A 24499-nucleotide genomic window follows, 5' to 3' on the forward strand; every position below is an offset into this window, starting at 1 on the left:
TGATTCAAATAATTACATGACTTCCTCTGCAGCCATCAAATCCTGCAGAAGCCTCTCTTAATCACCCATTCATTTATATGTTTAGAAGGAAGGAGACAACTATAATGTGTAGGTCAGGGGTAGTTGAGGACCAATTTTGGGAACCACTGTTATAGAGGATCCTAACAGTATAATGGCCAAACAGATAGAAAATAGTTTCTCATGAAAAGTGGATTTTTTTTGATAGGATGGAATTTAGGGAAATTTTTTATTTTTTTTGTTTCAACTCTTCTTGTGTTGTAAAATTGAATATTTATGTTCTGTTTTTTAAGGAAGTCTTAGAAAGTCATCTTGAAAGTGCAGGAAAAGTGTTTGGTGAATATCTTCATGTGATTTAGACAGATTATTTAATTCAAGATGCAAAATACTAAGGGCTCTATTCCACTACATTGGTAAATAGCTAATTTTGTGCATAAGAATTCTTTTGAAAGCCTGAAAGCAGAACTAACTTGTAAAATAAAAGCGAAATTGAGGAAAGGCTCATTATCCAGATGGCACACATCATCTGTGAAACGTGGTGGAGGCAGTGTGTGAATGTGTGTCTGCAAACTGGCTATGGTCACTTATTGATCACTGCATGTGGCACGATAAACACAAAACAGTTGTTTGTTTTTCATGAATCTGGCCTTTATAAAGGGAGGAAGGAAGCCGTTGTTGAAAGAAATCCACAAGAAGTCTATTTTGCAGTTTGTCACAAACCAGGTGGGGGACAAAGCTGAGTTGTGGAAGAAAGTTCTGATGGGTTGAGAGTGAAATGTAATTTTTTTTGTTGAACGAACTGTCTATATAGAGGAAATGTAAGTTTGCATGGTATTCTGAACACACCATGTTCACCATGACACATGGCAATGGCAGCATCATGCCATGGGAATGTTATTCCCTTTTTTCTCTGAGTAGGTTACAACTGAGGGGGGGAAAGTCCAAGGGGTATGAATATTTTTTAGCAAGGTGCTTTTTCAAAAACAGTTCAGTATTTTGATGGCATTCATACTTGAACCAGGAAGGCATACAAATAATTTACCATTTTTATATGGTGATACTGACGTTAGCCAACATGTTTGTGTCAAAATTAATTAATATACTGACACCAGTGTTTTAGATTTCTCAAAGAGAAACAATTCTCCTGCCTTTAATTCATAAAGATTATAAAAACATCTTATTAGCTTTGCCTTTCTCCACTATTTCTTCCTACCATCTGATATCAAACCGTTTAGGCGAAGTGTTGGAAGAGCTGTTGAGGAGAAGCCATTGGGTCTATGAGAAGAATGGACCATTGTTTGGATTAACTGGCTATGTGTGCGTTTGTGTGTGGGATTCTGTAGTTGGGCAGATTTGTGCATTACTCATGCATCCCGAGGCTGCTGCTCAAAAAGCAGTGTTTGGAGCACCACAGTGTGTGCCCGCTACACTCTGCCACATTGCATGTATGTGCAAGCATGCGTGTGATTCGTGTGTCAGCGAATTACATAAAAATTCAGGTTTACGGTAAAAAGAGAAGGAAGGGGCGAGATTTCAAGTTAGGAAGGCTGAAACCCCCCCGCCCCCCCAAAAAACGGTGGAAATACAGGCCAGGAATCAAACTCTTTCTATTGACGATGTGTGTATGCGTGCATGTGCGTGTGTGTGTTTTTGTTTTATGTGACACCCGCATACCCCAAGTCAATTTATTGTTTTCCATTTTAAAGCAGCCAGAGGAATCCAATACTAGCTTCTGGTGAAGGTTCTGTGGAAAAAAAAAGAAAAGTTTCTAAAGCAGACATGATCACGTTTGAACGCGTTTGCGTGAGAGAATGAGGCGAGATTGAGGAGAGAAGTGAACTCTCATTTCTCGCACTCTCATTTCTTCTTCTCTTCACCTCAAATCTGCAGATTCGGCCTGGGCCTGTAACCTAGCAACCCAAGTGGTGTGCGTGTGTGTGTCTTGAATAAATTCGACTTTACCTCTCCTCTGTCCTTCTCCGGGATGTATCAGTTCACTTGCCAAAATGCCACAACCTTGCAGCCACCCCACATGTGTCTGGAAACACATGCTCACAAGCTGTTAACAGACGCAGACGAATGGTTTGGCACAAAGAGGTTTTATTCCTTTGCTCCTTTGTGCTATTTATCCTGTTGACCTTTGATCTCCTGTGTCTATCACAATGCTTGGATTTTAGTACTTGTGCCTTGCTTTTTAAACTCATCTGAACAGCAGAAAGTCTGTGAAAATTTTAGAAAGTGAGGCTGCATCCTTCATCTGAATTTGCCCTTCTTTTCATCCGTGGGTTGGTAGTGTTTGGTGAGTGTGGTGTGCACATGTTGGCAGTGATCGGCCACATGTCTCGAACCACGCACGGATGTTCTGCTGCCAAGTTTCTCACTCTCCCAACGTCCATCTGCATCACACGAGACCAAACGTCCCGTGGACATGTTTAATGTTTCATTACTGCTGACATATTCCAGAAACCATCACAGGTGCAGGCCTCATGAAAAGAAGTGGATTCTTTTAATGCGCTTTTTTCCCAATAAAATGTCATTTTGCAAAAAAAAAGATTTAAAATTCAAGAAATATTTAAATCAGCATTTAAACAGGTAGGTAGCTAAACATTATAAGAACGGGAACATTTAATCTTTCAGAACATTTAAGCAAATTTTAGAAGATTTTTGTATTTCATGAAAAGAAAATCTCAATATGTCACCTCACAAGCTTTTAGTAGATTAGAGGAATGTAATTTTCTAAGTTATTTTTATAAAATGAATGCATTTCTTTCCTCCTGTTAGAACGTGGGCTGTTGCAGTACATTCTGTTTCAGAAATGCCATTCTCCAAGTTCCCTGTCGGAAACACAAAAATCTCCCCCGAAACCTTGGAAAGTTGTTTGTCAAGCATTTCCGAGTTCAAAATCTTGTCTGGCTGGTTTCCATACAAAATGTAGTGACAATGGCAGCTTCACTGCATGTCCGAAAAAAATAGTCAATACCTAGATTTAACAAAACAAATAGATGAGATGAGAACCACCCACTGGATAATTAGTTGATGGATGTTTCTGGCTAACGGTTATTTAACTCTTACAAATGTAGTGATTAGTTAATATTTTAAACAGTCCTTAAATTGATGAGAGAAGCTTATCAGGAAAAAGGCTTCAGTTTTAAGGGAATCATAAAAGAAGGTGATGTGGGCCAGTGAGTCCAGATTTGCCCTGTTCCAGAAAGACGGAGTAATGCATCCATCATGCAGTGCTTACAGTACGAGTCTGTTCAGGCTTTGTCATTGTCTGGGATTGCTGCAGTTGGTCAGGTCTAGACTATCAGCAACTTTATATGCCGAAAGAAAGAGCTCAGCTGTTTTCATAAATATGCTGAAAGACCAGGCTATTTGTTCACTGGATTTCATCTTCCCTGACTCCAAATTGACGATGCCAGGATTTAATTAACTTGAGTCCAGCTCTTAACCGCATTGTTGTTTGGCTCGCCCATCATTTCGACAAGATCTTGCTTTAAACGTTAATTCAGGCCTGGAAGTGAATAAATGAAACACACTGAAACGATATCATAGCAAACCGATGCTGCAATCAAAGCTGAGAATGGTTCAATATTTGTGTGTGACTTTTCTTTCTTCTAAAATTTGCATCCATGAAACTGTAGCATCCTCGGTGGACATGTTCTTTTGGCGTTTAAGGACCAAAAATAGGAAGAAATACATTGTTGTCAACTTGTATTGATGGAAATTAGCATCCCAGCAACTAGCAAACTTTACTGGTTTTCTGCCATTTGTCAAATTTAAATGCGATGTAATTCCCAGATTCAGATTTTGATGTCTGATGTAAATTAAATGTAGCATTATGATGTTATATCTATGCTTACATAATGCCTTTTTCAGATTTACATTTGACTTTATTTTTCATTCAACCAACTAGTTTATTTATTATAGGAGTTAAGACAGACCTCGCTCAAAAGAAACAAAGCAAGACAAAAGGACTATATGTTTTCAAAAAAAAAAAAACAAGGGCACGTGGAAACACTTTAGATACCTTTGTCAATCATCATTGGAATTACTTTATTGACATCGCCGCAATTAAACCCTCTTTATTATTGCTGGCTGCTTTTGCATGTTTCCTCTTGTTTCTTGGCATTTTTTCTTTTATTTTCCTCTGAGTCTAATATTTATCTCCCTCACTATCAATTTCCAGTTCTGGTGTGCACTGGGCCACTCCAAAGTATTATTATTACTACAAGTGTGAAAAAAACAAAAAAAAAAACCCCTTTGGTTAAAATTAAAAGATTGCTTGAAACCTAAATCCACTGTGTGGCTTAATCATTTTGGACATTTTTTTATTTTTTTTAAAGCGACTGATGTTTGTGTACTAAGAAAAGTTTAGAAAGTGATTTCTTTCTGCTTTGTTTCCAGTTTCTTAGACTTTCTTGTAGCATTTTAAAGTGGGGAAATAGTTGAAAGTTGTTTCTGTTAGTGACAGGCTGCTTCTGAGGAGAAATGATAAAAAATAAAAGTTCTTTGTTGAAATGTAAACAGTATTTGGTTTATAAGTTTGTTAGCCTTTTTTTATGTCTGAATGATTCATAGATCAGACTTAGGTGGGTTGAAAACAATCAGCAACATTCCTCTGAAAATGACCGTGTTTAAAGTACAAAGAATACGTTTGAACCTTTAAAACAGAGAAAGCTTTCTTTCTGAAAAGCTTCCTCCTCCGGAGAGAAAAATAAAAAAACGAGGACTAAAGACCTTTGCACAGCTCTGCTATATCTGCCCACAGATCAATTAGTACTGCAATCTGCAGTGCTCCTTTGTGTTATCACCCAGTGGTGGATGGGTTTCTTATTACTATTCGTGCTATATCAACGCAGATAAGATTAAGACTGTGAAATTAGTTGTCATGATGTGTGTGCGTGTGTGTTTGTGTGTTTGCATTTCTCTGCTTGTAAGACGCATTTTTCCTATAAATGCTTTTTATGAGGACCCTCTGCTCCTTATGGGCCCAACCCCAAACCCCATAAGAAGAAGTGAGGTCTTCAGGTTAAGGGTTAGATAGTAATGGTTAGGTTTGGGTAAGAGTCAGGTTTTGGTATAGAAATTAATGCAAAGTCCCTGTGAAGATAGGAAGACATAATATGCGTCTGTGTGTGTGCGTGCGTGCGTGTGTGTGTGAATGTCCGCGTGCTGGAACAGGAGCACCCCTGTACGTTGATGATAACATTTCCATGTATTACCTTGGTAATAGGAAAAGCATGGGTACCAGCTGTTTCTTATAATGTGACTCATTATTCCTGATAATTTGTGAATCATAGCTTCAAGTTTGCATGAGGCTTCCTTCTTAATGGAGTCTGGGAAAATATGCAAAACAGCGGGGGGAGGGAGCTTAGTACCATGATAATCCAAGTAACGGATGATGTGAAATAAAAGAGGGATGTTCTATTTTCACTCTTTTCTTCAAGACTTAAACTTCATGTCTTGGAGAGAAAAACCAAACCGTGGTCATATGAACTGGCAGAAACAATGTTGTTAGAAATACAGACTCTGCCTGTGCACATCTTCTGGCAGAGAAAAGCCAGTTGTCCTCTGTGAGGATGTTCCCTCGAAGCGCTGTGTGTTTCTAATAGGCCTGACAGACTGAGAGCCTGAAAGGATGAATGGCTTTTGTTGAAGCCTCCGAGGATGGATTCAGAGTGAAGGGCAGTGGGCGCTGAACGTATTTGTGTGTACTTTGGTGTGTGTGCTTATCAGCTCCAGAACCTTTTTTGGATTAGACAGAGGGAGCGGGAAGTGGACGGGAAACAGAAACGGTCTGCCATTGCTGCCTTTACTTTGAGGATGCAGTATAAAAACAAGCCATCCACAGCAAAGTGCATGCATGCAAAGAAAAGTACATCAACTTTGACAATTATTCATATGGTTCAAACCTTTCACATTTTGACTTCGTAACAATCAAATATGGAAAGAGTATTACTAAACACCTGCCAAGCCATGGCTGTCCACTCAAACTGGGCAGGAAAAAGAGAAGCAGCCAAGATGGCTAAGGCAACTTTTAAGGAACTGCAGAAAGCCACAGGTAAAATGGGAAAAACTATCAACAGCTATTAATTGTGTTCTTCATAAACCTTAAGAGCAAGAAGAAAACAATTAAAATTCAAATGAAGTCCTGTTTGCTGCTAGCCGAAATACAACACAGAAAACAAATGGAGAGGGGTTCTGGTCTAATGAGACTAAAAGAGGTGTTTACCTACATGCATAGTGCTCTGTGTGGTGCCAAGCTAACACTACACAACAGCCACGTCACACTATTCTCAATGTAAAACACAGTGGTAGCATCATCATGCTGAGGGGACACTATGTGAGAAAAGCTGAAAAGCAAAATAGATCAAAGATGGGGGAGGTAAATACAGGGTAATTCAGGGGGAAAGCATGCTAGCTGTAATAGACTTGAGACTGGAGCAGCAATTCATTTTCCAGCTGGATAACAACTCTAACCAAACAGCCAAAATATCTGTACTGCATTTTAACCTCTGTAAAACATTTGTGTGTGAAAGTGCTCTATGAATAAAGTTTTGATTAGTTGAAGCGGTTAAGAGCAAACGTTCCACAGAACGGCCCAGTCAAAGTGCAGACCCAAATTTTGTTGGAATTCTTTGGCAAGTCTTGAAAATCTGTGTTCATATAAACCATCATCCGTTTCAACCATCATCCGTTTTGCAAAATAGCTGCTTCTTTGCAGCTATTTTGCAAAGAAGAATGAGCAAAAAGTCCAGCATATAGACGTGCAAACCTGCTAGGGGACATCCCACAAAAGAAATGCAGCCATGATTGCAACACAGGACTCAGTGCTAATGCACTTCACTTCAGTTTTTCTTCTAGTTCAAAGTACACAGCATGTTGTGCTGGCTCGCTGTATATATACATATAAATATATAAATAGAGCAAAACTCAAAGTAAAAACTGTCGCAAATTTGCACATTAAACCGTCGTGTGCCACCTGGGACTGAAGTGTGAATCTCTCAGCTGAAAGAACAACTTGCTCCCACTGCTCATTATTTTAACAATAGGGTACTTTCCAGCTGCATGTTCAGTGTATTATTAGTTATAAGAAATAAGTAAAGACCAACTTTGTGATTTAATTAAGGTGTTGTCCATGGATCCCTTGCTTAGACTTTACTACCACAGAACCGTCCAGTTATATTGCATAAATACTAATTTGCTTTAATTTTAGTTTTAAGCACATCAGAGTTTGTTTGCAGTGGTCCATCTCTTACTAGTTGTGGGAGTTGTGCATGCCTATGCTTGTCAATCACAACTCATCTGGGAAGGCTTCTGTTGTCTAAATCTCTGGTGAACTGCACAGTCAGCCATTTACATGATTTTTTTTTTGGGTACATTTTTTTTTTGTTTGTTCTCTTTCCCTCATGTTCTCTCTCTCCCTCTCTGGGTTTGCCTGTCTCTCATTCTTTGTCTTTTATTCTGCAGTGTTTGCACTTGGGACACATAACAATGAGAACTCACGGTGTGTGAACAAACACAATCATTGGGAGCCCAAAGAACTTTGGAAAATGCGCAGGGGACTCCACTCTAGCAGTTTCGCTGTACAGTAAAAATTATGAAGGTGGCGAGGTTCACTGGTGTAATTAGAGAAACGATGACAATCGTGATGTTGATGCTGTTTTATTCCTCCTCCTTAGGCCAGAGGGCCCCTGTGGTGGAGGTGAGAAGATGGACAGGATGAAGATAATCAAGCGGAGGCTGTCCATGTCTCTACGAAGTGCTCGACCTGTCGATGACTCCCTGTCTGAGCTGGCAGAGCAGATGGCTCTGGATGAGCCATCTACAGCCAGGGACAACGGTGAGACATGTACTCTCAGAATCATATCAACAAACACCTTCATTGACATCACCACCTTAACATGCCGAAATGAAAGCTGTGTTCAATAGAAGTCCTGCATTACAGACATTGTATCGCTGCAAAGGCATTCAGTGATTTGGACAGGTTACACAGTCAACGAGGAAACATTCTTTTCAAAATATAAACTTTTTATAGAACGAGAACACGAGAGAATCATTACTCCAAAGTTTGCACATTTAAAGAGATGTTAGGTTTTATTATACCCAAGCCTTTTTTATTAGGGGAATTTAGCTTATTTTAAAAATCCTTAGTTGGGAACAGTTAATGCAAATCCTGTAGGTTTTGAAGAGCTCTTAACTTTTTCAAAGCAGCCATGGTCTTGGCTATGTTAGTTTCTAGCATTTTCAGAGAATGGAGATAACTGCAATCACAAACAATAATCTATTTTATTCATTGCATAATTAAAGTGAACAAAAATGCAAGTTAATAATTTGTAGGGGTAGCTCCAGTCTTTAAAATATCAGTGTGACTTACTACATGCTTCTTCAAAGGCAGAGTTGCAAAAAAATGAGCTTATTGACTGAAAAAAGAGAAGCTTTTGGAAACAATGATGGACTTAATGAAAAAATATACATCCAACTGAGCGGCTTAAAAGTAGAGACAATTACTATTAATATCAATAAATAGTTATAAACTAAGATACTTTTAGCTCTTATTTTGAAAACACAACATTTTATTGTGAATGGAAGAAAAGATTCAATTACATTACAACAAATTTTCGGAATAGCGATGTTTCTCTGAAAGTCTCTTGACTCTCCCGCGATCTTAGCGTGACACTCAGGAGAAGAGCGGCAAATGTCCCTGTATGACAGAGGGAAATCTTGGGGGGTGGTCCTGTCAAACCAACCGTTTCCACATAGAAAAAAAAAACACTTGGGTTAGTGCAACTCTGCCACACCACGCACAGGACGTCGTCTCTTAATAATGCAGGGTGAAACATTCACATCCGAAGACTTTAACAAAAGTAAAGAACTGACTTTTGTTCTCTCATTCACCCTAACATGCATTTAACCAAAGTATGTTGGTAGAGCTTAAAACAGCTCCAGATGCACAAAGAACCAAATCTCACAAAACATTAAGCTTTTCTTTGCAAGAATGGGAAGAAAATCTTGAAACAAGATGCCTACGTTTTTGTACTATAACAGGCAAATTCACTTTTCAATATTTTATGCTATCTGTAACCATGAAATAAATACGTCTGCAACCATGAAATAAATAAATCCATAATAAATACTTTTTTTTTTTTACTTAATTAAAAAAAAAACCTTTCAAACATGATTCCTCCTTTCAGATTTTTGTCAAATTCTGACATTTGCTTCTTTGAGTTGGGACCTGGAGTTTTCCAAGGAATTAAACAAAATAATAACTCAAGTAAAAAAAAATAAAAATAAAAAAAAACTTCTTTGAACACTTCTGCACATGGTGTGTTAGTGGCTGAGAACAGGAGCTGATGCGAAAATAGCTGTCACTTTATAGACATATACATCTTCTTGTCCTTATTGCGATCCGCATTGTCAATCTGGTGCAACAGCAAAGCATATAACATGTGTAAAACAACTGAATGTGGAGCAAACAGCTTTAAATAAATCACTCTGAAGAATTCATCAGCTGAAGTACAGGGCCAAACAAAAATCATTACTATTTCCATAACCATCCCATTTGAGACCAATACAATACCTGAAAAAATGTCAGCATTTCTTGAGACATTGAACTACTTGTCTCATTGCAGCATGAGACCTTCTCATGCTGCAAAAAAAGAGGACAACAACACAAAAATAAGTATGATGTCATGCACTTTCTCTGCTTCAAGAATATGTATGTTTATTATTTTTGCCTGGTTTCAGTTATAGCATCCTCCACAGTTTCTGTGTCGCTAGTAAAGATGTGCAAAAAGCTTCAAACGAAAAATAATCCTGCATTACAGTATCATAATCCCACACAGAAAATGAACAAAAATCTAACCTCTCTCTCGATTACGTTTATGCAATAGAGACAGTTTTTAATTTGGATTGGGTGCAAAACTAAGTTGATTGAAGTGTCTATAGAAAACTCTAATCCAGGACTTAATATTCTTCCGAGTATGAAATCAAGGTGAACTCAAAATACCTCCAAAGGTCAATGTCGGAGAACTACAAGGACTAAGCTGCTGTAGCAAAAGTAACTTTTATTTTATTATAATTTCTTTATATTTCAAATCTTTCCCGAGTGCGCTGTGGGGGATGCTGTTTTCCATAATCTCATGAACTAACAGCTAGCAGCTCTGAAATCTTCATTGGGTAGTATATCTGTATTGCTTTTTATTTACAATTATGGTGCTTTTATCATCACAGATTTACTGGAGAGGGTATCTTTGGTTATTGTTGCTAACAGATATGTTATTTTTGTTTTTCACTTTGATTTAACAGAAATAATGCATTTGGTTGCTCGTATGTGCTTTCTGCCCCAAAGTGTGAATGTAAAACTGTGTCTTGTATCTAATAGAGTCATTCAGGGCGAGCTTGCACACTTGCAAATATTCTTACAGCACCGCAACCTTCTTCTTCATCACCACCCACACCTTCATCAGCTTCATCACAATTAACTTCCTTGTTTATCTTGGTCATCAAGGCTAAAAGACAGACTGGCACAAAGTTTTAAAGTGTTGTGACCTCATATTTTGTGTTTTCAGTTTCAAGCAAAACACAGCATCTTTGCTCATATTGTTTGCTTGAAACTCTGGATGCCATCTGCTGGGCATCTTCAAGGATTACAGTTCCTGCTTTGTAGAAATGTGAGACCTCACACTGAGGCTTTCAAGGTTGGTTTTGTAAAATGTTTGCATCCTAGCCTGGCACCAGGCAGAAAATCAAGTCTTCAACCTGCAGAAGAGGGCATACTTTGGCAAAAAATAATAAATGCCCCCCAGAAAAGTGGTATTTAAAGCTATACTGTGCTGTGATCATTTTTTATTTTTATGTCAGCAGCAAAAATCTTGATTTCTAGCTCCATCGCTGCAGCATCTATCCCCTATTATTGTTTTAGTCAGTGCAATCCTCTGCTTTTGCTTCCATCTTTTCATTTTTACATGCCTCTCTTCAGCCTGTAATAGCTCAAGCTGTGTCAGTCCATTTTCAGAGAGCACAGGCAGCAAGTGCAAAGAGGCTAGAGGGAGTAATGTAGAGGATGAGAAAAGAAGGAGCATTAAACTTTAACAACTACTCTACATCACCGTCTTCTTACGGCCGTTCGCTGCACTGTGAGACCTCCCTGCCCACATGTGCTCAAACTCCCACATGTTTTCATCTCTACAGCTTTGCAAAACTGATAAAAAAAATACTTATCATGGAGAAAGAAAATTTTATAAAGAAACATTTTTTCCTTTATAATCACACTGGCATTTTAATTCTATTTGAAGTAATTATCTGTCCTTTGGAGATCCTCTTTCTTCACAAACAAATGTGTTAATACTTATTAGTATGATGTGTAAATGATAAAACATACATTCTTAGTGTCATTGTTAGGGTTTTGCTTTCCAAGAAAAAAATACATTAAGTTCAACATTAAGGTTAAAAATCTGTCATGCTTTGCTTTTTTTCTCGCCTGCTTTCTTCAGTCCCTGTGTTGATTTTCTTTCTGCATGTCTTGCTTTTGTCAGCTGTCCACATCACTTGTGACTCAACATGTTTTCCAGTTTGCATGCCTCACACTTTTTCATTTCACATTCAAATTGCTATGTGCCACTGCTGCTTCATTTTCTAACCTGAACACAGCAACCGCACATGTTCTTTGCCTTTTTACCTCTCACTGCTCCATATTGTACTCTTCCTGTGTGTTCCGTATTCGGCTTGACTCTGTGTTTGGTCTCAGTGTTACTTTGTGTCATCTCTTTTTTCCTCTCTCTTTTTCCTCCCATTTTCTACTCCCAATTGTTTTCATGTGTCCTGTATTTGGTCCTCTCTGCCTGTCCAACTTTTTGAATCTTTTTGGTCTTTTTTCTCCTCTTCTCCATTCTCTTTCCTTTTGTGTCTCTTTCCATGCCTGCCCTTGTATGTTGTGCATCTCAGTGCCCGTGGTGTGCTCAGCGCACCCTCCTGCCTCTCATAGTGCTCCCTCCTTCCTGCGTCAATATGCCGGTCATCTGGGCCGCACCGCCTTGCGCAGAGAACCAGGTGGAGGGCTGGAGAGGGAAAGAGCCTTACTGAGCCTTCACAGGACTGGATCTTTGGGTATAATCACACATACATGTAAACACACATGTTGAGTTAGTTGTACAGAGCCAAGAAAACGTCTATTTGACCCCTTAAAGGTTTCTGCTGTTGGCATTTTTGTCATGCCTGAATCTAACCAAGATAAGAAAATATATCAAACTCTGCTGTGTTAGTAAATATTCCAAAGTCCGAGGAATCTTTCAGTAAAATTAAGTTGGCTTCTTTTCATGCTGATAAGAGTGTGCACTATCTCCCTTTGCTTGGATCAAATTTGACATTCATTCTAATAGTTATTTACTGTTGTGTTGCTTCATTTCCAAACATAGCAAGGTTCTCAGGGTTTTCAGAATCAGCTTTGTCCTTCTTGGAGTTATTACATGCTTCCTTAATTAAAATAATTTCTTATATCAGGAGGTTCCAAATTATTCAGCTTCTAAACAACAAAATAACATGCTATCATACGTAGTGAATTAAACAGAGTAATAACAACACAAACAGCATCAGCAGCCAATGAATTTATTTAATTTAATTACTGGTATATAGACTGTAGCTTTTAAAAATCTGCGTTTAGCTTCTTTGAGTGTTTTTGCTATAACATTTTATTTTGAAGAGTGTGCTGCCTGTTACGTAGTTGCATCCCTAACTTTGGGAATCTCTGTGGTAAACAACTTTTTCCACAGTGTTAACATTTTGTATTATACAAATATTTAAATAGACCCAGTTATGCATAACTTGAGCAAATCTGTAATTTATTTTTTACAGTAAATATAGTTGTATTCATATGGTTTGATAGAATAATAATTCTTGATGCCTGCTGTGGTCACTTCACTCAACGTGTTATCTGAAACGGTTAGATTCGAAACGTAATAAGATAACTTTAACTACAGAATCAAAACTGTTCCTTTCATTTGCAAACTCACGTTATTTATAAGATAATATTTTATGGCAACTTTCGTTTTAGAAGAGGCATGTTCAGTCTCAGTTTGAGCTTGTCTCATTTTCCACTTTTGATTTATTTTTTGTGTTATAAGACTCTTTTAATCTACTGTAGTTAAAACCCAATCTAAAGCTTTTACATTCAGTTTAATATGTCTTATATTAAGTTTACTTACTACTATTTGAATCTAAAAATAATAAAAATGAGTGACTTCAACATCTTCCTCCTGTCATGTTGACATGTAGAACAGCACAATTTTCAGCACTGCATTTTCTGCCCATATAGCGCCCTTTCTGTATTGCTTAGTGTGTTTATATTTATTGAGAATTGGCTAAGATTTGACAATGTAACCTTGTCTAAATGTGATGCCAAGGAAGCCCTGCAAAACATATAATGAGATAAACATTCCTGTTTTCTTTAACCGTCAAAGCTTTTAATTGTTGCGGCTGATCCATGTGTTTAATTTTGAGGGATCGGGATGTTGCTGCCACCTGTGGGCGGAAAACTGACACTCTGGTCTAAGTTTTTTTTTCTTTTGATGCCGGAATAGATCAATATGCTTGTGACAGAGTTTGACCTTTCTGCAAATATTGTTTATGATGTGGAGAGACAGAACCGTAATCTAATGTGCACAAATACAAATTCATGCTTATACTTAAGCCACAAATATTGTCTGCATTCTTTCTGCATATAACATATAATGTTGCATTAGGCTTTATGGATCCCTGTAATCTCATTTCTGTTTGGCTGGATGGCTAATGTCAGGAGCTGTAGGGCAGGGTGCACTAATAAAAGTAAACGATGACTGGGCTGGAGGTTTGCCTTTAAGCAGAACATCAACCCTAAACATAGTGACTTTGATCAAAGCATATTTATCTGATAGAATGACTCAGTTACCATGCAGACTGGATCTAATTAGGGATGTTTATCAAGACTCAAAAAATTGACATTCATAGCTGCTCTTCATCCAGTATGACCGAGCTTGAGGAGTTTTGCGAAGAAGAATGGACAAAACCTTTGGCGTGTGGAGGATTAAAAGTTTTTAGAAACGTGAAGACTTGCTGCTTTAGTGAGGGGTGACGTCTACAACGTAACGACTAGAGGGGCCGAATAAAAATCTAAGCCACACATTTGAAGTTTTAATTTATAAAATATTTTGAAAACCATATATTATGTACATTCTGCTTTTTGTAAGTCTGTCGAATTAAAATTAAAGTAATATACATTGAAATGTATGTTTGTAAAATGATAAGAGTGGAAAAATAAAATTTCAAGGGGTTCAAATATTTTGCAGGGAACTGCACATTTGCTGATCAAGATATCTTTTACGATGGATGGCTTAGGTCTGTCTGTTCTGGTGAGCAAACTAATGGGTAGTCTAGCCCTCAAGCAAAACAGAAAGTATAAGCCAGAGCCCCACAGATTATTGGTTTGGTGGAGGGACTTTGAGCTACACATCTGCTTCTGAGCTCTGAAGATCCCCAAAAGGCCCCGTTCGTGACTCAGAACCTAGAATAGATGCTGCTCTATTATTAAAATCTTGATAAGGTGTAGCTTGAAATGTAATGGGGGACTCTCTGTGGGTGTGTGTTGCCAGCTGGTTGGTCTTGCTGACTCACTGCGTGCCATTCGACAGTCAGAGCACGTTGCATCCTTTAATTGAGCGGCTTGATGCAATCTCTGTGTCCTGCTGCACTAAGGAGATAACCCACCACTTCTCTGTCTCTCACTTTCTCCATCATCATTTTACCCGCCCTCTGTATTCTCTTTTTGAGTCGAGGTAAAAGGAGAGCACAATTTCCTTTACTTCTGCTGTGTTCGTGTTCTAGCATGGTTAAAATAGTAATTGGTCCTTGTCATGTCTTAAAATTATATGAATATAACCTCACTACACTCTAGTTTCAAAATAATTAAGAGGATTGGCTGCAACCAGGTGATGCTAATCAAAGGCGCATGATACAGTGATTGTCTCCAAATCTGATTATTTCTATTATTGCTGAAGTTTTGGCAGTTTTTAGGTCTGGAGCATTAGGTGTATGTTACTCATAGGAGAAAAGATATAAATAGGGATCTTAGAGATAGAGCTGTGGCTTTTTTTTTTTATAAACATCCCTATAAACACACTAATAGCAATTTTTATAAGGTCATTTCTTAGTCCGTCACAGGGAAAACAATCATTCACAAGTGGAAAATACAGAGAACAGCTGCTAATCTTCCTCAAAGTGGTTGTTTCAGCAGCTTTACTCTAAGGTCAGGCTGTTTGAAACCAACTAAAATCTCACCCAAATATGCAGAAACTACATCTCAGCCTCCACAGGCCTCACTTAGCTTGTTCAGCGTAAACACAGCTCCTACGTAACATGGAACAATTTTAAATTTAAGTGTAGAAATAAATGTGAAACGGAATTAGAGTAGAGACACGTCTTATTTCTGTCTTATTGCCTACATGATACATATTTGAAATTCGCAAGTATGCTTTAATCCATCCATCCATCCATCCATCCATCCATCCATCCATCCATCCATCCATCCATCCATCCATCCATCCATCCATCCATCCATCCATCCATCCATCNTCCATCCATCCATCCATCCATCCATCCATCCATCCATCCATCCATCCATCCATCCATCCATCCATCCATCCATCCATCCATCCATCCATCTTGTGTTGATGGAAATTTGAGACCAGAAAATTATAGTATTTTCACCACAAAAATTATGTAGGAATTGTTTGTTAGACCTCCTAACTGAACAATTTTGAAGAATTGCCAGCAGAAACAGAGATCTTAGATCCCTTAGTTTTAATCGCCTTAGCACCAAAATACATTATAGTGTTGTTGTTGTTGTATCAACCTTCCAGATCACTAAGGTCTTCTAGTTCCGGTCTACTCTGCATCTCCAGAACCAGAACATGGAGAAGCAGATTTGGAACAAATTTCCAGAAAACTGCAAAACAGTTTTCTGCTAGTCTTGATTTTTCAAATCAAGACTAGCAGCTGCAGAGTCAAATTTGAGGCAGTGTTCAATCAGACAAGAAGCCAACCCTGAACAGAATCACTGAAAAATAAATGGATGGATGAGCGTTAGGGCCCTGGTGGAAGTTCAGACCGCAACTTGCTGTAAATGCTTTGGCAGAAACTACGAAGAACAGCGTATAAATAACGGCATGTAAACTTTAATAGACTGAAGCAAGGTTGTAAAAAACTATTCAAACACTGTGACACAAGACCCATAAGATAGTACTTCTACAACTTGTTTGAAAATTGATCAAATCATTGGGTGTGATTAGCTTTTTATGTGCTATTTCTGCACGTTTTGTAACAGTATTAAATTACAATGTAAAAGGTCAACTCGTATATCAAGGTATCCATTTTTAAGACATAATAACAGTTATAAAGCCTTGGAATTGAAGGAGATTGTTTGTTTTTTTTAACCATGGCTGTATGGACAGACAGATCGGTAAATAACGTGGCATTTTGTGGTAAGTCTGTTCTTTAGAAGTGTGTGCCCAACTCACAGGTTCGCATTAATCTGTTGCTAAATAGGGCGACACCCACACATGCAGCGAGGACTGATTAGCGATGCAGTTTTCAGCCTCATCTCTGCCTTTGTGTTTGTGCGAAAATCTGTAGTTACACTGTTGAGGATTAGTCGGCCATCCTGTCGGTTTCGCACAGAGAACAACTCTGCTAAAAGCTGCCGACTCGTCTCCAAACGCGTCGCAAGCTGCTATTTTTGATAATGTCACAGATGTCTCCTCTCCTTTGCTCCCCCTTTCCTCTCTTTCTCTCTTTGTAGATAAGATACTGAATTTAAATATTAAATGCAAAGATAAAAGATTTTTTTTCCCCTTCAATTTACACACGTTCAGAGACCTAATCAGTGAAAAGGATTAAATGTAGCACATTAATACTGCATTAATAGCTGGAAACCTCTCCCTCATACGCTGTGCTCCCCGCTATCCATTTATGGGTTCTTGGATTGGACTTGATAAGAACAATGGGGCGGACTCCTTTTTTTTGTGATTGGTGTTGTAAGCTCGCTTGAGGCTTAAGCGAGACGTTGCTAATGAATGCTGGTAATTTCCAAAGCCGAATGTGCAAATGTGTTCTTTGGGGGTTTGGGATATTGGGGATCAACGTAAACAGAGCTAGAAGCTTACGGGAGGCACTCGAGTCCCAGTAATTGAATAATAAGATTCCTTAGATGCAGAGAAGAGCTTTAGAGGTAATTACTGGAGACTAAAAATCTCCCAACCCCTCCTAGGCTTGTGCGTATGGTTCTCTTTTATGCATATTCCTCAGGGACAAAAAATGCACTTTGATTGTTATTGTCGGCTTAGTGTAGAGACGGGCTGCATTAAATGTTATATTTAGAAAGAAAATGTGACAACACTGTTTTGTGTGAAATAATTTGACTGTAGAAATGCTTAAAAGAAGGTGGCAGTATGATGGTGAATGAGGCCTATGTGGGGGCAAAAAGTGGTGTGGGATGGTTGCATATCAAGGGGAAATTGTTTCGAGTCTGACATTGTGTCTGTGAATGTAAAGCGACATGGAAACAGTGCTTGGAGAAGGGCTGAGTGGAGAGCTTTTTATCCTTGATGTTTTATCCAGCCTGAAGCTAAAGGATTCATCTTTGGAAACCATCACTTTGTTTGCAGCTCACTGCAAGCGACCAGAGCTCTAGTCTAAGAAACAGTGTGACTACTGAAACACGGCATGCAGATTTTTGAAAAAGTAAACACCAAAATGCTTAAATTTCTTACAAATACTTTTTTAATCTCCCCTCCACACCCAGACATTTTTAAAATCTTATTTGTCTGTTATTCTTATCTTATTTTAGGAAATACTTGAATTAGCCAACGTATTTACAATAAACAAACCGATATCAGCTGCAAATGGATGGTAACTAGGTTTATCATTATTGACAAGTAGGGTGTGGGAGCCTTTGAACAAGAGTGTTTTCTTAGTTAATGTTTACAAGACAACCTGAAAACCGACGTGAAGGAGGATGTGAGGCTTTATCTATCACCAGCTTGTGGATCAGCTCTTTATAGTGTTAATTATTATGAGGAAAGATGGCCTTTTATGACTTTATCTTGTTGACATTTAGATGAAGTATCCATCCAAGACGTCCCACTTTGTCTAAATACTTCTTTAAGGCGTTATCTTCTGCTGTATCGAGGATCCTTCTTGCAAAGAAAACCCGGAGGGAAATATGCATGACAATCTGAAAAAGAGAAGATTACCGCCGGCAACCTGGCACCCATGAGTATTTAGACATCAACACTTATTATTTCAGAAGCTCTCTGCACCAATGGGCCAAATCACATCCGTCTTTAATGTCTACCTTTAAAGACTCAGTTACACACCTGCAAAGTTTAGATCCTTTCCTTAGGTGCGAAGCTGTTGTTTTGATCCCTACTCCCAAAACAGATAAATGTATAAACACTCGCCTCACAGCCAACTTAATGGTAGACCCCTGTGTAAGTATAAGTGTCCCACACAATCCACACACACCTGACAATCACTGAAAATGAAACACTTCCTTCAGAAAGACCTTCTAAATCAAACATTTCATTTGTTTTTGACAAAGAAAACATATCGAAACTATCTTCAGTAATATACTATTTAGTCAATTTTGCATCAGTAATTGTTTTCATTAAGAAATTGATTCTCACACTTATTACACAAAGATGTTAAGCAAATGTGTGCATTTCCTAATGGGCTTTATTTACTTAAATGAATAAAAATAAACATTTTGTGGAAGATCACATTTTATTGATTGGTAATAATCAGTGTGCATAAACAGTGGGGCAAGCAGAGAGGTTGGCTCCATAAAGCTGAGGAAAACACTGGTAAGTTAAAGTCAAACAGTCACGTAGGTGATATGTCTATTTAGGTGGGAACATTTTCTGCATGTGAGATAAGATATGTTGAAGAGATGAGCTGTGATACTTGGTGCCAAAATACTGCGCTGTGTCACGCCCATGAGGAAGGACAGAGAGAAAAAGTGGAAAAGCTGCTAAGATGCCAGAGGCATCTATCAAAAAGCCTCAGGGTTTAATTTTATCCATAGAGAGTGATAAGAGCAAGGAGCCAGAGAGTAGAGAGCCAGAGAACATGAGAGAGAGGAGGGGAACAGGGATGGGATTGAGAAAAAGGCCGATCATGCAGAAAACGTTGTCATCAGCTCATGACTCGAAAGACAGCACCGATCTTCAATACCATCTCCGATCTCGGCGCGAGCGAGGGAGAGATGGTAACAAGAGGAGGCGGAGAGAAAGCGACTGCTATCACATGAGAGGGAGGGGAGTAATGGCAAGGTGAAGGGAGGCAGGGAGAGGACTGAAGCACTGATAGGAGCGCCACAGGCAAGGAGGGAGTGATCGAGAGGGGGAAGTGGAAGGGAGAAAGCAGCATAACAGCCTGGATAGAGTGGTGTGCAGAACAACAGTGGGACCGCAGAGGACATGAGAAAAAACATTTGACACAACAAGAGAGAGAGAGAGAAAAACAAAAACAAGGACAAGAGGAATCGGGACGTCACGTGAAAAGAAAAGTACGAAGGGATACAGAGGATCTGGTAGCCGATGAGGTCAGATAGTTGAGCATGTGACAGATGAAACTGTTGTCTTCCCTGGGAGGGGTAAGATAAATGTGTTGTGAATCTCTGCACGTGTTTGCTTGCTTGTGTCATGAAGATACAAATGAAGACAGAGCACCTGTTTTTCTGAGACATCGTATGCACTGGGCAATCTCTGCAGCGTTTTACCTACCTGCACGCTGTTTGACCTTCCTTAGTCAGCAGGAGGAGTGTGACTGCAGATAGAAAGAGGAGAGAAAGCAAGAGAAGTGAAGGGAGAGTGAATCTACAGAAAAACACCCTAAAAGGGAGACAGAATGTTGAAGTGGAGTTGCAGCTAAGGGAGTTGTTGCTGTGATTAGTGCGCCTGCACTGTCCTCACAATTTAAGACCTCTGCTTGGAGCAATATAGTAGACTGGATTTTTGTCAGACGGAAAGCCTGGACCTCTAATGGTCCACAGCTTCTAAAACAAGACTCCTGCCTGGATTTATTGACTTAAAACCTCATCTGAAGTGACCTCAGTTCCTTGAGAGGGCCTGGATTTAGTTTTCGTACTGAGTGAAATGCATTTCTGAACATTTGAAGATATTCAAATGTTAGTGCCGTGAGTCTTCTTCAAGAACGGATATGTCAGACAATCCCCAAGGGTGTTCTGGACCTGCTCCCAGGGTGGGAGACTCCAAGGTGGGAGAGGCTAAAATGGGAGAGGGGATGAGGATGGGGGAGAGAGACACCCCTCTGAGGCTGTCGCCATTCCGTATGCTTCGAATGCTGGATTCATGCCGCCCACCAGGAAACCGGATCGGTAAGTCTATCTTCACCCAGCAGCTCATCTGCACCCTGATCCTGAATATCCATCAATCCAAGGCAACATCGAAGAATGTATTGGAACTGTATGCATCTTTCAAATATAGGTAAAAACATGGGTAGCAAATATTCTACAAGTAAAATATTATTTTTCATCCATCCAAACTTGAAGATGACTTTTGGCATCCACACTGGAAGCTTTTATACAAACTTTACTGGTGGGTACATGAAATAGTAAAAAAGTTAGAAAAGAAGTTAGTTTATGCAAGTAGTTTCTCAGGTTGATTTACTTGCAAGGCTGCACAAACATATAATTTACCCCCTGGCAACCTGGTCCCAAGGGATGCCATAAAGAAGGAGTTCTCTTTTAAAAGTTTGGTATAGTTTAGCTTGTAAGAGCAGTAAGTAAAAATACTGAGTTAAACAGAGGAGGGTTAGCAGGCTCATAACAGAAAATCTAAAGATTTCCTTTAGTCTTTGAAGTAACTTTCTGACCTTCTTCACAGTTTTAACTACTCCTCACTGGTTTTTGCATCCTCCTTTTGAAGTCATTTTTTGTGTGCTCTATATAGAATTCCAGCTTCCTGGAGCACATGCAGAGCTGGGTGAGGTTGTCCTGAAAGTATCCCGCTCAGTCTTCCAGCATTTAGTCAGCAACCCTAACTAGGCCAACCGGTCTGCATGCAGGGACACAGGGGTAACTTGTGACATTTACTGTCTGCTCTTTGTCTTCAAAGGAACAGGAAAAAGGAGAGCTTCAGGAGATGTTAGAAAGGCTACTTGGTGGAACAAGAAGTGTGCGACATTTGTGCTTTGTGTTGAATGTGAAACGACCTTGGGCTGATTGTTGGGTTTGGTTTGCATAGTGATGGAAATTTCCTCCCACCACATGCCCTCTTATCTCATTCACCCTCATCTACTTGACTGTATATGCAAACAAGCAAGATCAGGGCCCTCTTAAAGGGCTTTCTGTGTTACACTTGTAGTACTTTAGTGCTCACTTGTCACAACCTTGTGGAATTGTGTCAGCTTCTGTTCATTTGTAGATGCCCAGGATCAGTTTCCCTTGACTCTGGTATCAGTTACCTCCAGTTTAAGGTTTCACCATCTGGGTTGTGAAAGTTAATTCTTGATTATGTGACAACTGGCTGCTCCGTGGTCTGACCTTCATTATTGCTATTACCTGTATTCTTACATCACAAATGTGATGTGATTACATCTTTGAACACAAACCGAAATTTACTTATATGGGTATGTTTACTATTTGTCATGTTTTCCTTTTGTCAACTTATAGGCATTTAACATGATAAATGCTAAAATAATTTCCTTGCACTCTACTTATAATATTTTAGATGTTTTAAAGAAAAGTCTTACAAAATAACCTTAACTTATTATATAAACTGATTAATTTAATTTAAGAATTAAACATACTACAGCTATTACTTCTGCTATCAGATAACTGCATCAATACAATATTTAGTTCTTTAACAATTTTTAAAGCTTTGACAAGTTAGATATGGAAGTATTAAACTTAGTAACAATAGCACACAAGTGAGTGTGTTAGCAGCTGTTCTCTTTTTAAAATCAACTATATGGAAATAGTATCAGATACATTTATATTTTAGAGGTAAAGCAAATTAGAGTGTTAGTTTTTCTGTTATTTTTCTCTTATTAGTATAAGGCTTATAGCCTGACAAGAGATCTTTAATAATTAACTAGCCAGGTTTTCTACTTTCTTGCCAGTCTTGCAGTCAGTTGTTCGTTTTAAAGCTACACACACAGATACTTCCAGATTGTTGCCAATCTTTTTTCCACCCAGATAAGTATTATTTTACGAAAAGTAATGCCAACCAAGCCTTAACTATCTGTTGTTTTTGTAGCCAAGACACTTTTAAATTAAATGACTTCTTCCTGTTTTAACAAGGGGTGAAAGGTACAGAGGGTTTCAGGTTCTTCCGTACTGCACATAACTTACAGAAAAGGTGGGTAAAGGAGGTGATACTATTAGTATAGGGACATGATACGACCAGATAAGACTCTACAGCATAGCGCTTTCTCTGTTTTTACTACACAATGGTGTAATGGGAGATTTCTGTCATTCTAAAACAATTTTTAGTTGAGTTTTTAGTTTTTCAAAAATTAACTTGGGAGAAACAAATCCATCCTTCAGATATAAATTGTAATAAAAGGCAATTTATGATATTATATAAAATTATATAAATCTCAGAATATATCTCAGAATTATTTAAATTAATAGCCCAGTTTGTATAAGTCTATATTAGTTTGCATATCCATGCAGGTGGCATGCTTAGTATCAGGATATAAAAAGTGTGACAAGATGTTTCTGGTGACATCAGATAGAGTTGAGAATATTCTCAAGCTGTACAAATAGAAAAACAAATAAAAATAAAGGATCTAATTTAAGGTCTATATTAGTTTAATTAAATTATTGCTAGAGAGATGTTTAAAACTCCATAATAAGGAGTGACAAAAATTTAACGAGTAGTAAAAAAACAGTAAATATTATTTACTGTTCTTATTTTTGCTTTGTTCTATATCTTCCATCCTCAAACTCTATGACAAAGTGTACAGCTTGTCTTTCTTGTATCCTTATTACAGGAATAGATAAAAAAAAAAATTACCCAGAATAAGCCTTAGCTGGTCTGCAGCTGACAGCCTACTAAAAAAATAGTCTCACTTTTCTGGCCCAGAGTTTTTAAATCCCATGGCTGATGTGTCACAGTCAGTCAAGGAAGTTATCTTTCTTCCTTTCTAATCATTCCTCTCCTCCATGTTCATTCTCCCTCTAACCTCCTAATCTCTATCTGAATGTCTTATCTCAAGCTGACTGGCTGTACCAAGGGTAAACAGTGCAGTTTATGGCAGATTACTTTTAAATGCTTTCGCTTTCTTTGAATAAACTCGTTGAAAACGTGAACACAAGCACCAAGGTTCAAACACGTGTATTATGTGCTGTTCATGACCCAGAGTCTCTGTGACAGCAAGTTGAGACCGTTTTGTCCCTTCCCCCACTTTTACCTCACAAACACACCGACATGATGGAGGCGGTCTTGTCAGCTGCTCCATGACTCATTAATCAGATGGATTCTAGGCCAGATGAAGGTGTTGGGGGTGGCAAGCAGAGATGGGAAACCTCCTGTACCATGCAGTTACATTGATCTCTGACCTATGAGTGCCATTTTACACACACTTGGCTTACACCCCTTCCTATTACTGGTGGTGCCATCAATCATCTGGAGATCTGTCGTTGGCTTTCATAGAACAGGGAATCTAACAAGAATTCGGAGCCTTGTTAAAGTATGCATACCCCAGGAACCTTTTCACACGCTGTTGTGTTTCAGTGACACAACTGAAAGTATTTTTTAGGACTTTTATCTGATTGACCAACAGAAATTAGGTCAATGACCTACTTTGTTATTGACCAAGGAAATAAAAATATAATTTCAAAATAAAAGTTTGCAAAGTATTGCATCTGTTTGTTTTAGATTTGAACACCCTGTATGTCATCACAATGACTTCATGAATGGATGAATGGATATACTTTATTAATCCCCAGTGGAGACATTGACTAATAATATGCTACTTGGTGTTACATAAAATCCCAATAAAGTACATTAAAGTTTGCATTTGTAATGTGAAAAACAAAAAGCAATAGAAATGAATAATGTTGTAAGACACTGCATCATTACAACTACATAGGACAATTGCTCGTTTTAATTAGCAAATCAACAAATAAGTCTGTATAAGTTTACAAAATCTATTTTAAGTATGTTTTGTTTGTTCCTGAACCAAAGAGTGACTTTGCCTGTGTTTGTGTGTTGCAGGTATTGTCCATGAAAATGTGAAGATGGGTTCAGATGGTGAAAGTGATCAAGCGTCTGGGACATCCTCTGACGAGGTTCAGAGTCCAGTGAGGGTTCGCATGAGAAACAATCATCATCGGCGCATATCTAATGAGGTGCATGAAGCTCAGAGGCACAAATACACTGCGGCTTTTATACCTGACAGACTGCTCTGAGGATCTGGCTCT

The 24499-nt window shown here is 38.6% G+C and overlaps 1 protein-coding gene across 7 annotated transcripts in view; it reads left to right on the forward strand.

Moving 5' to 3' along the window:
* LOC103467457 (cyclin-dependent kinase 17-like) overlaps nt 1-24499 on the forward strand; it is a 46938-nt gene that overhangs the window by 4497 nt on the left and 17942 nt on the right. For 4 of the 7 annotated variants that reach the window (XM_008413852.2, XM_008413853.2, XM_017305803.1 and 1 more), the window contains exons 2-4: nt 7704-7864; nt 11968-12129; nt 24294-24427. In XM_008413852.2, the coding sequence (XP_008412074.1) occupies nt 7704-7864; nt 11968-12129; nt 24294-24427 (457 nt within the window). Of the gene's footprint in view, nt 1-7703; nt 7865-11967; nt 12130-19401; nt 20447-24293; nt 24428-24499 lie in introns of those variants that run through there. The other 3 variants (XM_008413856.2, XM_008413858.2, XM_008413857.2) reach the window with 2 other exon arrangements.

This window comes from Poecilia reticulata, linkage group LG7 (assembly GCF_000633615.1).
Source record: "Poecilia reticulata strain Guanapo linkage group LG7, Guppy_female_1.0+MT, whole genome shotgun sequence".
Classification (NCBI taxonomy): Eukaryota; Metazoa; Chordata; class Actinopteri; order Cyprinodontiformes; family Poeciliidae; genus Poecilia; species Poecilia reticulata.